This window comes from Pteropus medius, unplaced genomic scaffold (genome assembly GCF_902729225.1).
Source record: "Pteropus medius unplaced genomic scaffold, Ma_sr-lr_union100, whole genome shotgun sequence".
In the NCBI taxonomy this organism is placed as follows: Eukaryota; Metazoa; Chordata; class Mammalia; order Chiroptera; family Pteropodidae; genus Pteropus; species Pteropus medius.
The window spans coordinates 27,602,425-27,617,021 of NW_024350319.1; the positions used below are offsets into that span (position 1 = coordinate 27,602,425).

Here is a 14,597-nt window from a genome sequence, read left to right on the forward strand (position 1 = left end):
AATGCTGCCTATGAATCTCAAAACTGTTCTTTTCCTGCAGGAATTGTTGAAATTCAAACTCTGTCATCCTTATTTATTCTTCTAAAAACCACATTTGGTTTAAAGATTCTGTTTGCTATAGACGGGGAAAGAATTTATATTCAGCTCACCAGTGCATGGAAAAGAAGAACACTAGGTCTGTGTGGCACTTTTAATGGGAATATAAGGGATGATTTTCTGTAAGTATGATTTCTGTATAGCTAACATGATTTAATGACTAGTAATTTAGAGAATATAAATTCTTTCATCGAAAATGTTTACTTTAATTATATAGCTTAGTCATCATTGTTCCAAGAGCTTCACATGGATCATCCTATTTAAATTTTGGCAATCCCCCTGATTAGCATCTATGTTTTACAGATACAAAAACTAACTGAGGCCCCAAAATGGCAGATAAATAGCTCAAAGTCAGCTAGTTCAAATACAGTAGAACTGGATTTTAAATTTAGGGAGCATGACTCAGAGTCTGTGGACTAATTGGTGAAATAACTACCTTTTATCCTCTTCCTTGCCACTTATCAAGCTTAACAGTATTTTAAAAAATCTTAATATTATTTGGTATTAATGATAGTAAGTTATACTTTTAAAATATTGATATCATTTTCTATGAATTATACCTCTAAAGCAGCATTTCGACATCCAGGTTAATTGGATTTTGTGATAGTTTGATGTTTCATCAGAAGAAAAGCAATAATATATGTTTGTACCCCTTGTATTGACAAAGCACTTTCACCTACATGTGAAAAGACACAGTGTAAAATGCTTTGAGCACCTGTTATTGTACTAAGCATGGTAGGATAATTTAAGCAGTGTGATGTGGTTCCCATCTTCAAGGAGCTTATTATTGCAAATTGGGAGGGGATAATAACCTTTAGGAAATAATTAGTTCAAGGCAAGGTATTAAACAACAATGCATACATAAATACTGAGGTAATTTCAACAAGTTAAATGTTGAATTGTGTGGCTGTGGCTAGAAGCACAATAGGAATTAGAAGTAGGTCAGAGTGAGCTGAGTAGCTAGGGAATGTTTCTTGAAGAAGACATTTCTTCCAATAACATTAAAAAAAAAAAACTCTTCTGTATATTCCTCCTGCTTGGGGTTCTTTCCATCTCCTAATCTTTTATGAACTCCTATTTATAGTTCAATCCATCTCAGACATTATTTGCTTTAAAAAGTGAGTTCATACCACACCAGACAGTTAATTTGGGCTCTGTTATCTATGAAAATTCATCATTTATCTGTCTGATTGTCACTTAAAATTGTGATGGCTTTGAGAATAAGGATCAGATCCTCGGTCTTTGTATTATTAGGAACAAGTGTAGAACATGAGAAGTAGATCGTTGAACTGCACAGAGGTAAGACTTTTAATGGGTCACCAAGAAGAGAATTAGGATGGGCAAGGAGAACTGGCATTTAACAATATAAATTTCAAAAGATTTATTTTATCTTGTCTCCTTTGTGATTATTTTTTTTAGATTATTTCGTGTTTTTGTTTCATTTATTTGTAGATCAGGATCTTGATCACATTTGTGAAACAGAAACTACATTAAGTGGATTGGCTAAGATGTGCAGAAAAGATGTTAAGCCTTCTTTTTCTTCTTTGTTTATTAAACTGGGTTAGCAGTCAGTGTTTAACAGATGGCAGATCTGTTTGCCTCTTCCTAAGGCATCAGTCTCCTCCATATATAAACATTCAGGCGTGATAACAGTGCAGGATAATATTTCAGAGTTAGAGATAACTTTCTAACATTGCTTGGCTTTCCAGCATAGCAGTTAAAATTCTTTACTTCACAAAGGTTATTGTGAATCTGCAAACATAGTGGAATGGAAAATATTAATTACTTGAAAATTTATTTTGCATGCCTTGTTACAGTAAGATAACTGTGGTGAACCAAAAGGTTATTTTAAAAATGAAATTCAATAAATAGATGGGTCTACATTTTAACTCCTATTTTTTTTATTGTTTTAAGTGAACTAACTGAAATAAGAGAGCTAAGCTCTGTGTCAGTTCCTCCTGGAACCCTGACTACACCCATCACCTTGACCTATTTTATTGTCCTTTGTAAGAAATAAGAGGGAAGAAGGAAAGAATGAGAAGAGCTAGCACAAGTCATTCAATTTCTTTGAGTTTCAGTGTTCTCATTTGAACAAGATGAGATTTTGGATTAGATGACTGTTATAATTCTTTGTATAGTTCTAGAGTGGTTTAATTTTGAGGAGTAGAAAAAAAAGAAAAAGAGAAAGGGTGAGAACAAAGGGTGGGCATTATGGAATGGCTTATACAGCTCCTTTTCTTTTTTCTACTCTCTCAGTCATTGTGGTGAGAAGTTCCATATAATTAATGGTGACTGAGCTAAATGCTAACAAGGACGCTACAAAGAACCGAGATAAAGCCCACTCTATCATTTAGTCATGTTGTAGCAATGAACATAGTTAGGGCTTATATTAGTCAACTTTTGCTTGCTCAAAGCTTTCTACAGGAGAGCTAGTCTAACTTGATTCTCTAAGAAGTTTTGACAGTGTCTGGCACAGTGTCCAATAGGGACTGTCACCTACTAAATATTAGCTGATAAGTTACTAAATTTTGATGGCTGCTAGAGGGGGCATTTTAGTGTTTGGCTAGTAAACATTGTTGTGGTTTAAAAGCCTGACTTCAGAAGGGTAAATGTGTCTCTTTCATTTTGGTTTGCTGAGGGAACTGAAGAAATGAGTGAACTCGGATGAAGGGTGCCTTTTATATAACTTCCCCTCAATTTTCAATTATTTCATTTGCCCAACTTCTCAATGGAACCTCAGTATTTCAGGCCTCATAATGGAAATTGAAATATTGAACCAGAATTATAGACTATTTATTCTTTGAGACATTCGTCTTTACCTTGAAAAGAATCGTGTGAGCTACCTACCTCTTCTTTTCATGCACTCTAAACCACACATACATCAATATTTTGGTTGTATGATGTCCCATTAAATCAGTATAAACTAGATTTGAATCTTGGCCCTGACACTTATCAGCTGAGTGAACATTAATATTTATCTGAGCTTCTGCTCTGCTTTCTCTCTAAATGGGGTTAATAATGTTTTCTTCACAAGGCTAAGATTGTTATTAAATAAAACCATATATGTCCAGAATTTGACACATTGTAAAGTCATAATAACAGGAAGCTAACACCAAGTATATTTAAAAAAAATAATAGAACATTTCAAACTCTAAGATTCTCTGTAAGTTAAAAAAAATAGTATTCTCTCTCTCTTTTTTTTTTTCAATATTTAAAGTCTATGAACAAATTAAAGAAATGGGAGAGACTAAGATGAACATTATCCTTGCTTTCTAGTTCTCCATCAGGCATGATAGAAGGTACACCGCAACTTCATGCAAATGCATGGAGAGTTTCCTCCACCTGTTTTGCACCTGTTCATGTGCCTATGGTGGACCCCTGTAACATTAATCAACAAAACAGTAAGTCTTTCTTTCTGCTTGTAACTTAGGGTAAACTTCTATGTATTACTGTAATCTTGTAAAATTAGACAGTTTTTAAATTCTGATTTTCTTCATTATGATAAAATCGATATTATTCCTTATATATTTTTGTTTAATATTATGTCTTTACATATGCCTTCCTGTTTTTTTTTAAAAGATCTCCAGAAAATGACTCTTTTATTTTCTATTTTGCATTCATAAATTTACTTATTTTATGTGTTTAGAAGTCCCCAAATTCTTTCCAAATGTATTTTGAAGAGTTCAGATTATTTGAATGCTAAAGGAAAATCTCTGGAAAAACTCTAATAATGCTGTTATAGTCTTCGGACGTTTGACTTCAGTTCCGTAGTATGACAGTTCATGCGAATTCTCCTGTTTATTACTATCACATTACTTGCAGAATATATTATGGCTTCATAAGTATGAAGCCAGTGATCCAAAGAAACTTTGTGCCATCAAGCGTGCAACAATTTGAGATGGTCATGCTCCAGAGTTGCAATTTGCAGTGACATTGCAACTCACATGCCAAGAATTTTTGGCTGTATTTTTTTTTTTTTATTAAAGCCATAGCAAACTGTGTGAAAGGCTATTTCACTGTTCAATAAACAAGACATATTATTATTAACTTTTTTCTGTAAAGTCACTGTGAAAAAAGTATGCATGCTTAATTAGATTTAAATATGTTAATTTGTTTCTTTATTTTGTCTACTATACTGTCTTTACGTAGTTTAAAAAAATACATTTTTAATATTGGTTGAGTACCTATGAGATGCCAGTACAATTTTATGGATTTTGTACTGGTTGTTTGGGAGAATTCTGTTGGTTGTTGTGTAGTTCTTATTATTAATTTATAGTTTTGGTGTACTGAAAAAAACATAAGATAATGCTGCTTTTAGTGCTGTATTTTTATTTAAGCCAACTTCTAAACTTGAAGAAGATTGTTAATCTCTTTTCTCATTTTTCCTATCTATAGTAAGAGGACTAGACTAAAGTCTATTGTTCTCCATGATTAAATACTTTTATCTCATTCTCATTTAACGCTTTCTCTCATTCTGTCCTTAACTTTCTATCAATAGATCTACTCCTTCCCTTCAGTTAGTCTTGCTTAGTTTGTTTCTTACTTTCTCAGTTTCTTCCTTGATATTGCAGCAACTTTATTTTTAATTTCTTTAATAACATGTTAAGAGTTGAGTAGAGTTCAATTGATAAATTCAGTTTTCCTCAGGTGTTTGCTTTACCTCCTTTATTACATACAATTTTATTATATATATGTTTATCAATTGTACCCCTATATGTTATGTCTTCTCTGATACATATTTTAGACATTATCTTTCTTCATCTTTCACCTATTTTTAAAAAATTCAAATAGGTAAATTCAGAAAAATCTCCAAAGAAAGAAAAATAGATGAAAGTCAATAATTGTGATGTAGATTCTCAGAGATACTTTTTTCACAAGGATATTCTTGAGTCATCCTTTTACTTAATGTCAATAGGAATGTTATTTGACCTACAAATCCTTCAGGCATACAATAAAAGCCCCATTGTTGTGTTGTTCTGGTTTGGAGCTCCTGGGGATTAAGATTATGCATGCCAAGAGTCTGCTGTTAGAGTCTGTCATTCGTTTTCATATACATATATAGAACAATACAAAAATATAATACTCAGATAATTACCATGTACTTATCTACCAATAATAAACATATTTAAAATGCTCAATAAAATAAATTTAGTGTAATTCCTTAGTAGTGAAAACATTCTGATCTCTGACAGCTCATCTGGTCTCTCAAAGACAATGACAACTCAAAGACTGATTAATTTTAGCTGTGAGAGAATTAATGCAACTTAGGTCCACTACATAAAGGAATCACATAGCCTGTTTTTCAGAAAGGTGGGATCTAGGTTGTTTTGTCAAACTTTGTTATTCCCATAAAGAAATACATCTGATCAATCATTCTCAAGGGAAAAGTCTGTGATTACATAGACCCCAACAAAAGGCTCAGTAGTTATATCTCATGGCCTTTAGCGTATATTCTAATCCCTAATTTTAACCATTATTCATTTATTCATACATTTGTTTCTCAAACGAATTGTGCATTGTGCAGACACTATGTGCGATGATTTTGCGGCCACATTACCATTCACCTCAGAGACACCATTGGAATGAGATGATTCCCAAACCTTCCTGAATAATTGTGTATTCCAAGGAGTTGCCATAACATCCATAATCTGGCTCATTTCTATTGTGCATGGATGTCTGGAGAAAAGCCCCCCACAACTCATCAATTTTTTTTATAGCAGAATTAGGGTAATTTTTTCAGATGATCCTCAGGCAATGGGGTGATTGAGGCCCTTCCTGTTACTCATACTATTCAGGTAAAATGCAATATTTCTTTTTGCTAAAGTATTATTGAATATAGATAGAAGTGCTGTCACAATATTACCCAAAGTAAAAGCAAGCAATAATAACATAAAAAACAAAACAAAACAAAAAACAGTGTAAGTTGAAAATACTGGCTCTTATTAAAAGTAATATGCAATACAATGTATTTTTAGGAAAGCAGCATGCTTGGATAGTTCTGGAACTTGATACTTTGGGTTAAGATCTGGTACTAATGGGGTTCTTTGTCTGTTAGTTGGATATGCAGCACACTGTGATGTCATCCACCAAGAGCTCTTTGCTCCTTGTCACTTCTACATTAGCCCTGGGCTGTACTATCAGTTATGCCGCCATGATGCGTGCAAGTGTGGAAGTGCCTGCTTGTGCAATGCTCTTGCCCACTATGCCTACCTTTGTGGCCAGCGTGGTGTTCCCATTGATTTCAGAGCTCACGTTTCATTCTGTGGTGAGTATGATGGTGCTAGCACAGATAAAGACAATAAGATAACACTTTAAAGATTTTTGCATTTGTAATTACTGCTTTTGTTTTTTAAATGAAAGGTCAATATTGCTTATATTGTTTGAAATATTATTATAGTGTACAAATGTGAGAAACAAATGAAGTACTTTGCTTCTTAAAATTGGAGATATATTGGATAAGATCAATAACTTTTGACTATTTTTGTTATAAGCAGACTTACAGTGTAACTGTATGGTTTGAAATATGTAATTGAAATAATTTTAAAATTTTGAAAAAATTCTTATGAAAATGCAATATCTAAATATTGGAAAGTATGGAAAAGCATTATGTGTTATAGTGAGACAGTTGATTTGTAGTTAAAAAGGCAAGTTATACAAAACCAAGTATTATCTTGAGTTCATGTCCTTATAGTTATGATGTCTGCTGTTCTCATTCATGGTAGATTGTTTCTTTCCTCATGTATTCTATAAGTTTTATAAGCTAATATTTGTTAGGTTTCCTCCTCTTCCAATTAATATCCCCTATAACCTGGGTTTCAAAAGCATCACTCTTTCTACCTCTCCATCTCCGGTGGTTTCACAGAGCTTTTCCCTGTTACTCCAGAGGCCTCACAGGCCAGTTTTGATGTTAATATCCCAGCTTGGGCTTTCTAAGACAATGATAATGTAAATTCATATAACAAACCTGTACAGGATGTAAATCTGGGATTTTGATTTTTCAGAGGATACTTTATTTCATCACAGACCCCACAGAGTTAGAGAGGCTTTCCTAGCATCCTCCTGTAGTATGAGCAAGTTTCTTCTAGTCTAGGAGTTGGCAAACTACACCCTTGGGCTTTCTGTGTTTTTGTAAATAAAGTTTATTGCCCATTTGTTTACATATTGTCTGTGGCTGCTTTGAGCTACAAGAGCAGAGCTGAGTAGTTGTGACAGAGTCTGTACGTTCTGCAAAGCTGAAACTACTTATCATTTGGCTTTTTACAGAGTTTGCTGACCTCTGCTGTAATCCATCCTTGCAACTGAGGATGGAGTTTTTTTGAGGGACCAAGTCAAGGGTGCTCCAATTTCTTGCCTTATAGAGGACCAAGTTTCATTTTCCATTCCTACATGAGTTAAATCTAAAGTCCAACAGATCGATCCTCCTTTCCTCTATTCAAATTTCTGCATTTTATTTCCCTCTTTAATTCTGGCATCTGGGGATGTTATTCACACACTCCCCCTCCTCATTGTTTTCCCCATGAGACCAATTATACATTCAACATAATTCCAGCATTTTCTGGGTGTTTGTACGAGTGTGTTTTGGGGTTATTTTAGTTTGCCTACTGTAATCAGTTCAGTCTGGGCTAAAAAGAAATTAGAAGGGTTTAGAAAAAAAGTATAAACATGATTAAAATGGCAAAAAATATGAACTAAGATTATGTATCAATAAAGCCAAGTTTTTCTTATTTGTAGAAGATTAAAAGTTTACTTAGGTTTAAATAACGCCATAAAGAAGATGATGTCGGCATGGCAGTAAATAGATATGAGGACAGGAAGTTTATTCACACATGTAAAAAGCCTTAAATATTTTTAAAAATTGTGGTACAGGCTATTAAAGAGTGTTATAGAATGTAACACTTAGAAATATTTCAACATGGAAAATTAATTTTTCTGTTATATTTCTATTAAAGTAACGATTGTTTAATTAATTGGCAAATTTCTTTTATGGGATTCTATAATGTTCTAGGTTTCTTGACGTATGATATCTTCTCTTTTTCTCATGATTTATGTCTATCTTAGGCCTATCGCCCAGCATAAAATGCTTCTCTACTCTGTGGAAATCTTTCTCAACTGATGCTCTTTTGTCCCCAGGGGTGGTGTGCCAGAAAGGTATGCTGTACCATCACTGCTCCTCCTTTTGTCTCCGTTCCTGCATTTCTCTCTCCTCCCCAGAGCAGTGTAATGATGATTGTGCTGAAGGCTGCAACTGTCCTGAAGGCAAATACTATGAAGACACACTTAACTTTTGTGTGCCCATGTAAGTCACCAAAATGGGTTGATTGCATCTAGTTTTTCTCTCTTTTTTATTCTTATAGGTAAAATGGGCTTTCATGCTCGTTTCTTTTCTTTCTTAATCTGATGAACTCAGCACCATTTATGGAAAAAAGTAATTTTCTCCACCATTGAACAGACACTTTTTCCATAAAATAGGTGTGCGTATATGCAAAGATCTACTTGTGATTCATTTCTTTAATATTTCTTAATGTCTTTACCTTATTTATTTTTTAATCCTGTACATGTTCACAAATAGCTACAGAAAGAGTTAGGGAATCTGATGGTTAATCCTGGAGTATATTTATAATTGTTTTTACCATATCAAAATTAATAACAAGGTTTATGTTTCACTGGCATATGGCAAATTTTAGTAGCAGCATTACAATATCTGTCAGCACTCAGAAATTTCTCTAACATCACGTGAGATAGACTTTTGTCTTACACATAGGGTTAAATGATATATCAGTTATATTTCTCTGAGGTGTATTCAGGAACTTTTTTGGAACTAAAAGAACACATTCTGAATTGTGACTAAGACAATACAGATATTCTGTTTTAGAAAACAAAATTTGAAGTTACATAAGACAAATTTAAATTGTTTCTGCCATTTGTATAACAGAATTGCATGTAGTCTTGCATTGCATCTCTAGCATATGCCTTAAAATTACCAATACATAGTCTAGGATCTACTTGAATTTTAGTGTTTTTTAAATATATATATATTTAAATACACACACACACACATATATATATATGTATATATATATATACACATTAATATATTCTATTTTATTAATTTAATTTTCTTTTCTTTTAGATTTCATTGCCGGTGTCATTTTAGGGGCAGTGTTTATCAACCTGGAGAGCTCATCCCAACACCCTCAGGCTTATGGTAGATTTCAATGATGGTGATTGTATCTGACAAATAACATATACTAATATAATTTCTTAACCAAATCCATGTTAAAATATGACTCCTATAATTTAAAAAATACAGATAATCTTAAGGTAACCCTTTAAAACTATATAAATACATATGTGTATATATATGTATGTGTATATATATACATACATATATGTATATATTAAACATTTAAACATGGAATGCCTAAGTCTTGTGTTCATAACTGTAGAAAATAATTATGAATTGAAATATCATGCAATGAAATGGAAGCCCTTTGATCAGTTTGATTCTTAGATAGAATTTAGGAGTGACATGAGTGTTGAAATAATGCAAGTTACTAAAGAGTTTTAGTTTTATGCTTCATCCACTGGCTTAGGAAGAAAAAGCAATTCCAAAATGAATTTAACTGTGTTGCACACTGGAGTCAGAGTATTACCTTCCTTGGGACGTCAATCCTAGTGAGATGACACTTATTCCTAAAATAACACTCATTCGGTTTGCAACCTGTCCGTTAAAAATATGGACATGTCCATGAAGCAGTCCACATCGATCTACATCCAACTCCCAATATCCCTCTTTTAGTTGCACCACGGATGCCTACTGATGATAAGACTATAGATAATAAAAATAATGATAATAATAATGATATCTCATCATTTACTGTGTACCTTCATAGTCCTGACACCATTCTAAGTGTTTTATATCTATTATTAAAATACTCATGACTGTAACCCTAAAAATTAGGTACAGTTACTGTATCCCCAGTTTACAGGTGAGGATTCAATCCCAGGCAGCTTGGCTCTGCAGGTATTGTTCCGTTGCTTACTTTGCTCTACAGCTTATTTCATATTCACAGCAGAATATTGTTTATGTTGAATTTACTTTTATTGTTATCGCCATCTCCCTTCCTTCCACCCGTGAATCAAAATACAAAGGCAACCAGCCCTTGGATCTTTTTCTAGTAGTTTACACCACTAGCTATAGTTTCACAAGCCAGAAGTGAGAATCATTTTTGACTCTTTCCTTCTGTTCAACACCCCTGGCCAATAAACCCCAATGATTGGATTTTTCTTTCTACATATAGTTGAAATCCCCCACCTTTCCATTGCTACTGCCTTAACAATGTCTCTTTATTGTCTCTTCCCTGGACTTTTCTTCCTGGTCTTCTTGCCTCTAGTCTTGTCCTCTTCCATTTTGCAAGGTATTATATCTCTCTTGAATTTAACACAATTGAATTTATTTAAGTTGGCAAAAATGAAGGAATCATTCTGCTTTGATGAGGAAAAAAAAATCCCATTAGCGTAGTGACCTTATTTGTCATTCCTCTCAAAAAGCCTGTGTCCCAAAATGAGTATGATAGGGAAGAACTGTCTGCAATCTGAGATCTGTCTGTTTCAGTCCCTCTGTTCCATTCACAGTATGAATGAATCACACCTCTGAGTGTCATCCTAGAGTTAGATGATATATAAGCATATATTTCATGTGACATGCCCCTTATATATTAGTTAGCTTCTTCATCTGGGCTCAAATGTAGGACACATGATTTGGTCCAAAGCTGGAAGAAAACTGTTTATTTTGGAGTTATTGAGAACTGGTGTGTTGTTCCCTATCATGACATCTTCTTAAGGAATTTTCAAGATTAATTTTTTCTGTGTTTGGTTTTTGTATTATGCCCTGACTTTAGAAATTAAGTTGCAAGGAAGATATAACTCTATTTTATCTTTGATGTTGCTGCCAGAATATTTTTTCTAGAATTCAAACAAACTATATCACTTCTCTGGTTAAAGTCAGTGGCTCACCTCAGGAATTGAGTCTTAGTGTCTTAATAGGAGCTGGCTTTTGCCTCAGTGCCATCTGCAACCTCCCATCACTTCCTGCATTGTTCTTCGTTATATAGAATACTGCTCTACCCCTGCATGGCTTTGTACTACGTTTCCACCGAGTATTATAGCCTTCCTATTCGAGTAAAGACTATGAATTTTGGATTTGTATCCCCCGTGCCTATCACAGTGCCCCACACATATAAGTGTTTGATAAAAATGTGTTGAACTGAAATAGCTCTCCTCAAATTGGACCTACGCCAATAACTTATTTGTAAAAAATTCCGTGGTGAAAACATAAAATTTTTATATGTATTCAATAAATTCTTCCACAATATATTCTTTTTGATATACAGGGAAAAAAACTCCTGAGGTTTGGATTTATTAATTTTTTGTTTACCTTCACTAGCCAATGTTCAAATGGAACTGTGAAATGTGATGAACCAGCAACGCCCTCTACTGGTGAGATATAGATGGGTATTTTTCTTAAGGCGAATGCAGCTCTAATACTGCCTTCATTTTTCTGGCGGTCTTTAATCCATCATAGCCTTCCTTGCCAATGTGCATGAATAGAGCATTGGAAATGTTTCTTAACATGGTGCTCCAGTGCTTTCTAACTTTCTTCACATTGGGAATTATAACATTTGTAGAACAGTCTTAGGTGAACATATGAGGCTGCTTAGAGGCAGAGGTCATCAACCCGGGGATGCTGCCTAGATTCGGCCTACCCTGGAACCTACCCAGGTGCCCCAAGGGCTTTAGGGATATATATCCAGGCACCTGTTGTAACTCATTTGTGCGACAGTGGGTGAGAAACTATTTTAGACCAGCACTTCTCAGATTTTAATGTGCACACAATCACCTGGGGATCTTGTTAAAATGCTGATTCTGATTCAGCAGGTCAGACGTGATGCCTGAGATTCTGCCTTTCTGTCAAAGGTCAAGATGATGCCAATAACACTGGTTTCTGAGCTACATTACAAGTAGCAAGGCTCTAGGACTAGCAGCCATCTCTTTAAAAATGGAATTTAAATGACATCTACTGCCATCTCTCTTAAAATATCATTTTACACTTGCATTCATTCCTGAAGATCCTATGTATTAGGAGATACTATATTATTTATTTTCACCATATAACAGCCTCAAAGTCTTAATCACTGTGGAGAAATTCTAGGAAAATAATAACACTACTTTCATTGATTTTAATGGACAGGAAGAGTGTAGGCTGATAACACTAATTGTGAGCTATTATTTTGTTATTTATTGCATGGTAGCAGATAAATTATTATAAATTAGCTTTGAATTATATGCCCTGGATTTACATTATGAGAATTCAGGCTATCTAGAGCTTCTTACAGGGTATGTACATTGACTGCACACATATTCATTGGCTACTGGGCCATCCCTGCCTTGCCCCATTTGCCTCAGGGGGGCTCAGAGTTAAAGAAGGGGCAATTCAGGTGGCCAGATTTCTTATAGAAGAATCCACAAGACTTGATACTTTTGTCCCCGAGTAAGGGACTTTATGTAATCCCTCTGAGCCCAGAAGTTTTCTGGAGGAATATATGGTTCCTACCTGACCTATAATTATGTCCACTTCTGCACTTCTGCAGTACAGTGTGGACCGATGTCAATAATGACGCAGAGGTGAAGCAAGATCTACAAGGGTCATGTGTTCATTGTAAATACATGGATTTGTAAAGTTTAAATATACTAATTGTCATGTTTGGATTAATCCAAATACAGTATTTCTTTTCTTTTTTTTTTTATATTTGCACAGCCTTTTTTGAGGTTTTATAAAATACCCTGTTTCTTGACCTCAGAAAATTATATACTAGTCATTTAATTATCAACTTATGAAAGACAGCTAAAGTTTTGAAACTCAAAACAGGTTTAGAAATGTAGATGACTAAAGGGAATCTGACTAGAGAATGTAAGCAGATCAGCTAAATATCACAGAGTAAGAGAATCATCTAATAACTGGTAAAATATTCTATGGTGACTTGTGTTTTAATGGCAAATGCACTTCAATATGATTATCTGTCTATGGAGTGAACATAAAGTTAAGAATACTTTGTCTGTGCCTTGTCCCTGAAGTTCATGCCTGCTCCGCGGGAAAGGTGTATTTCGACTGCAGGTTTCCTGATCCTGAATTACCAGCTGGCGGTGTAAACTGTGAGATTACATGCACAAACCTGGCCATGAACTTCACTTGTGCCCCATCCTCACCCTGCATAAGTGGCTGTGTTTGCGCTCCGGGGTAAGCCCTTTTTTTTTATTATTATATTGAACATTCAAGATTTAATAGAAAACACAAGAGCACTTAAAAACATTATAGAAATAACTAAACTTGTTCTTACTGGTGGTTCACCACCAGTCAGCTAGAACAACCACTGGTGACTGGAAGGCTATTATAACAATTGTTTTATGTTCATGTAACATACCGCATATGGTATTTGTGAGATATTACATATCACATATAATGTGTGATTAAATAATGACACATACATTATATATGAAATGTTATTACAGTAATATAGTATGTGCAATATTATTAAGGTACTATAGTATTGAAGTATTAAAACAGTATTAATTAATTGATATAGGATTAAAGTAATACAGACTTGGCATTTACTTCCTAATTCAACTGCAATTTTGGGAAAGTGATAGTGGGTCATTCTTCATTCGCGACATCGGAAGTGTTGTGTTACTATTGATGTTCAGTTATAATGGCGATGCCAACTGCTTTATCTAATGGGTGTTACAGAAAATGGTGCATCGAGGCTACACGGAGCAGTGGGTAACATTGGAAGCTCTGGCTCAGACACACCAGAGTTTAAATTCTAGTTCTGCTGATGTTAGCTGAGTGATTTTTCTGCAAGTTCCTTTAAAACCTCAATTAGACATTATAAGATGTGGTGTGTGTGTGTGTTTGCGTGCATTTGTGTGTGTATTACAGTCAATAAATATGGGTCACTATTTTATGGCAGCATAATCTACTCTTTGTAAATTTCCTTTAATAGCAGGAACACCTAGCACACATGAAGGCAAATTCAGAATCCAATCGCTTCTTGCAGGCACACATATAATCTGGCCTCACTGGGCCTCTCTCTTCAGGTAATGAATAGAGGTAGTGCTCAGCGGTAGGGTCACCTAAGGCAAATAGGTCACCCATTCTTCCTCGATTAACATATTCACACAAAGAGATTCCTGGGCTCAGTTCATATAAACCATGAGCAAAAATGAGAGAGGTTTTGTGGTCTTTTTCCCAGGAGAGTTGCATTTGTTTAAATGATCCCCATCTAGAGTAGGTTGAAGAGCCAAGTAACTTGGGACTGTACCAATCTCTTTAGAATGGAAGGACACAGGAGGAAGCTGAAGGAACAAGCCAAAGCATGGGAAAATAAAGGCAGGTAGAAATCAGGCCGTAGAGCAGATGAGTAAGAAAGACATTTTAATTAAAA

The 14,597-nt window shown here is 34.6% G+C and overlaps 1 protein-coding gene across 2 annotated transcripts in view; it reads left to right on the forward strand.

Annotated features, from left to right (window-relative positions):
* The window catches only part of OTOGL (otogelin like), a 126,796-nt gene that overhangs the window by 33,317 nt on the left and 78,882 nt on the right, over nucleotides 1–14,597 (forward strand). For both annotated transcript variants that reach the window (XM_039838918.1, XM_039838919.1), the window contains 7 exons: nucleotides 41–218; nucleotides 3,373–3,497; nucleotides 6,152–6,361; nucleotides 8,227–8,392; nucleotides 9,227–9,301; nucleotides 11,543–11,595; nucleotides 13,231–13,393. In XM_039838918.1, the coding sequence (XP_039694852.1) occupies nucleotides 41–218; nucleotides 3,373–3,497; nucleotides 6,152–6,361; nucleotides 8,227–8,392; nucleotides 9,227–9,301; nucleotides 11,543–11,595; nucleotides 13,231–13,393 (970 nt within the window). The remainder of the gene's footprint in view (nucleotides 1–40; nucleotides 219–3,372; nucleotides 3,498–6,151; nucleotides 6,362–8,226; nucleotides 8,393–9,226; nucleotides 9,302–11,542; nucleotides 11,596–13,230; nucleotides 13,394–14,597) is intronic.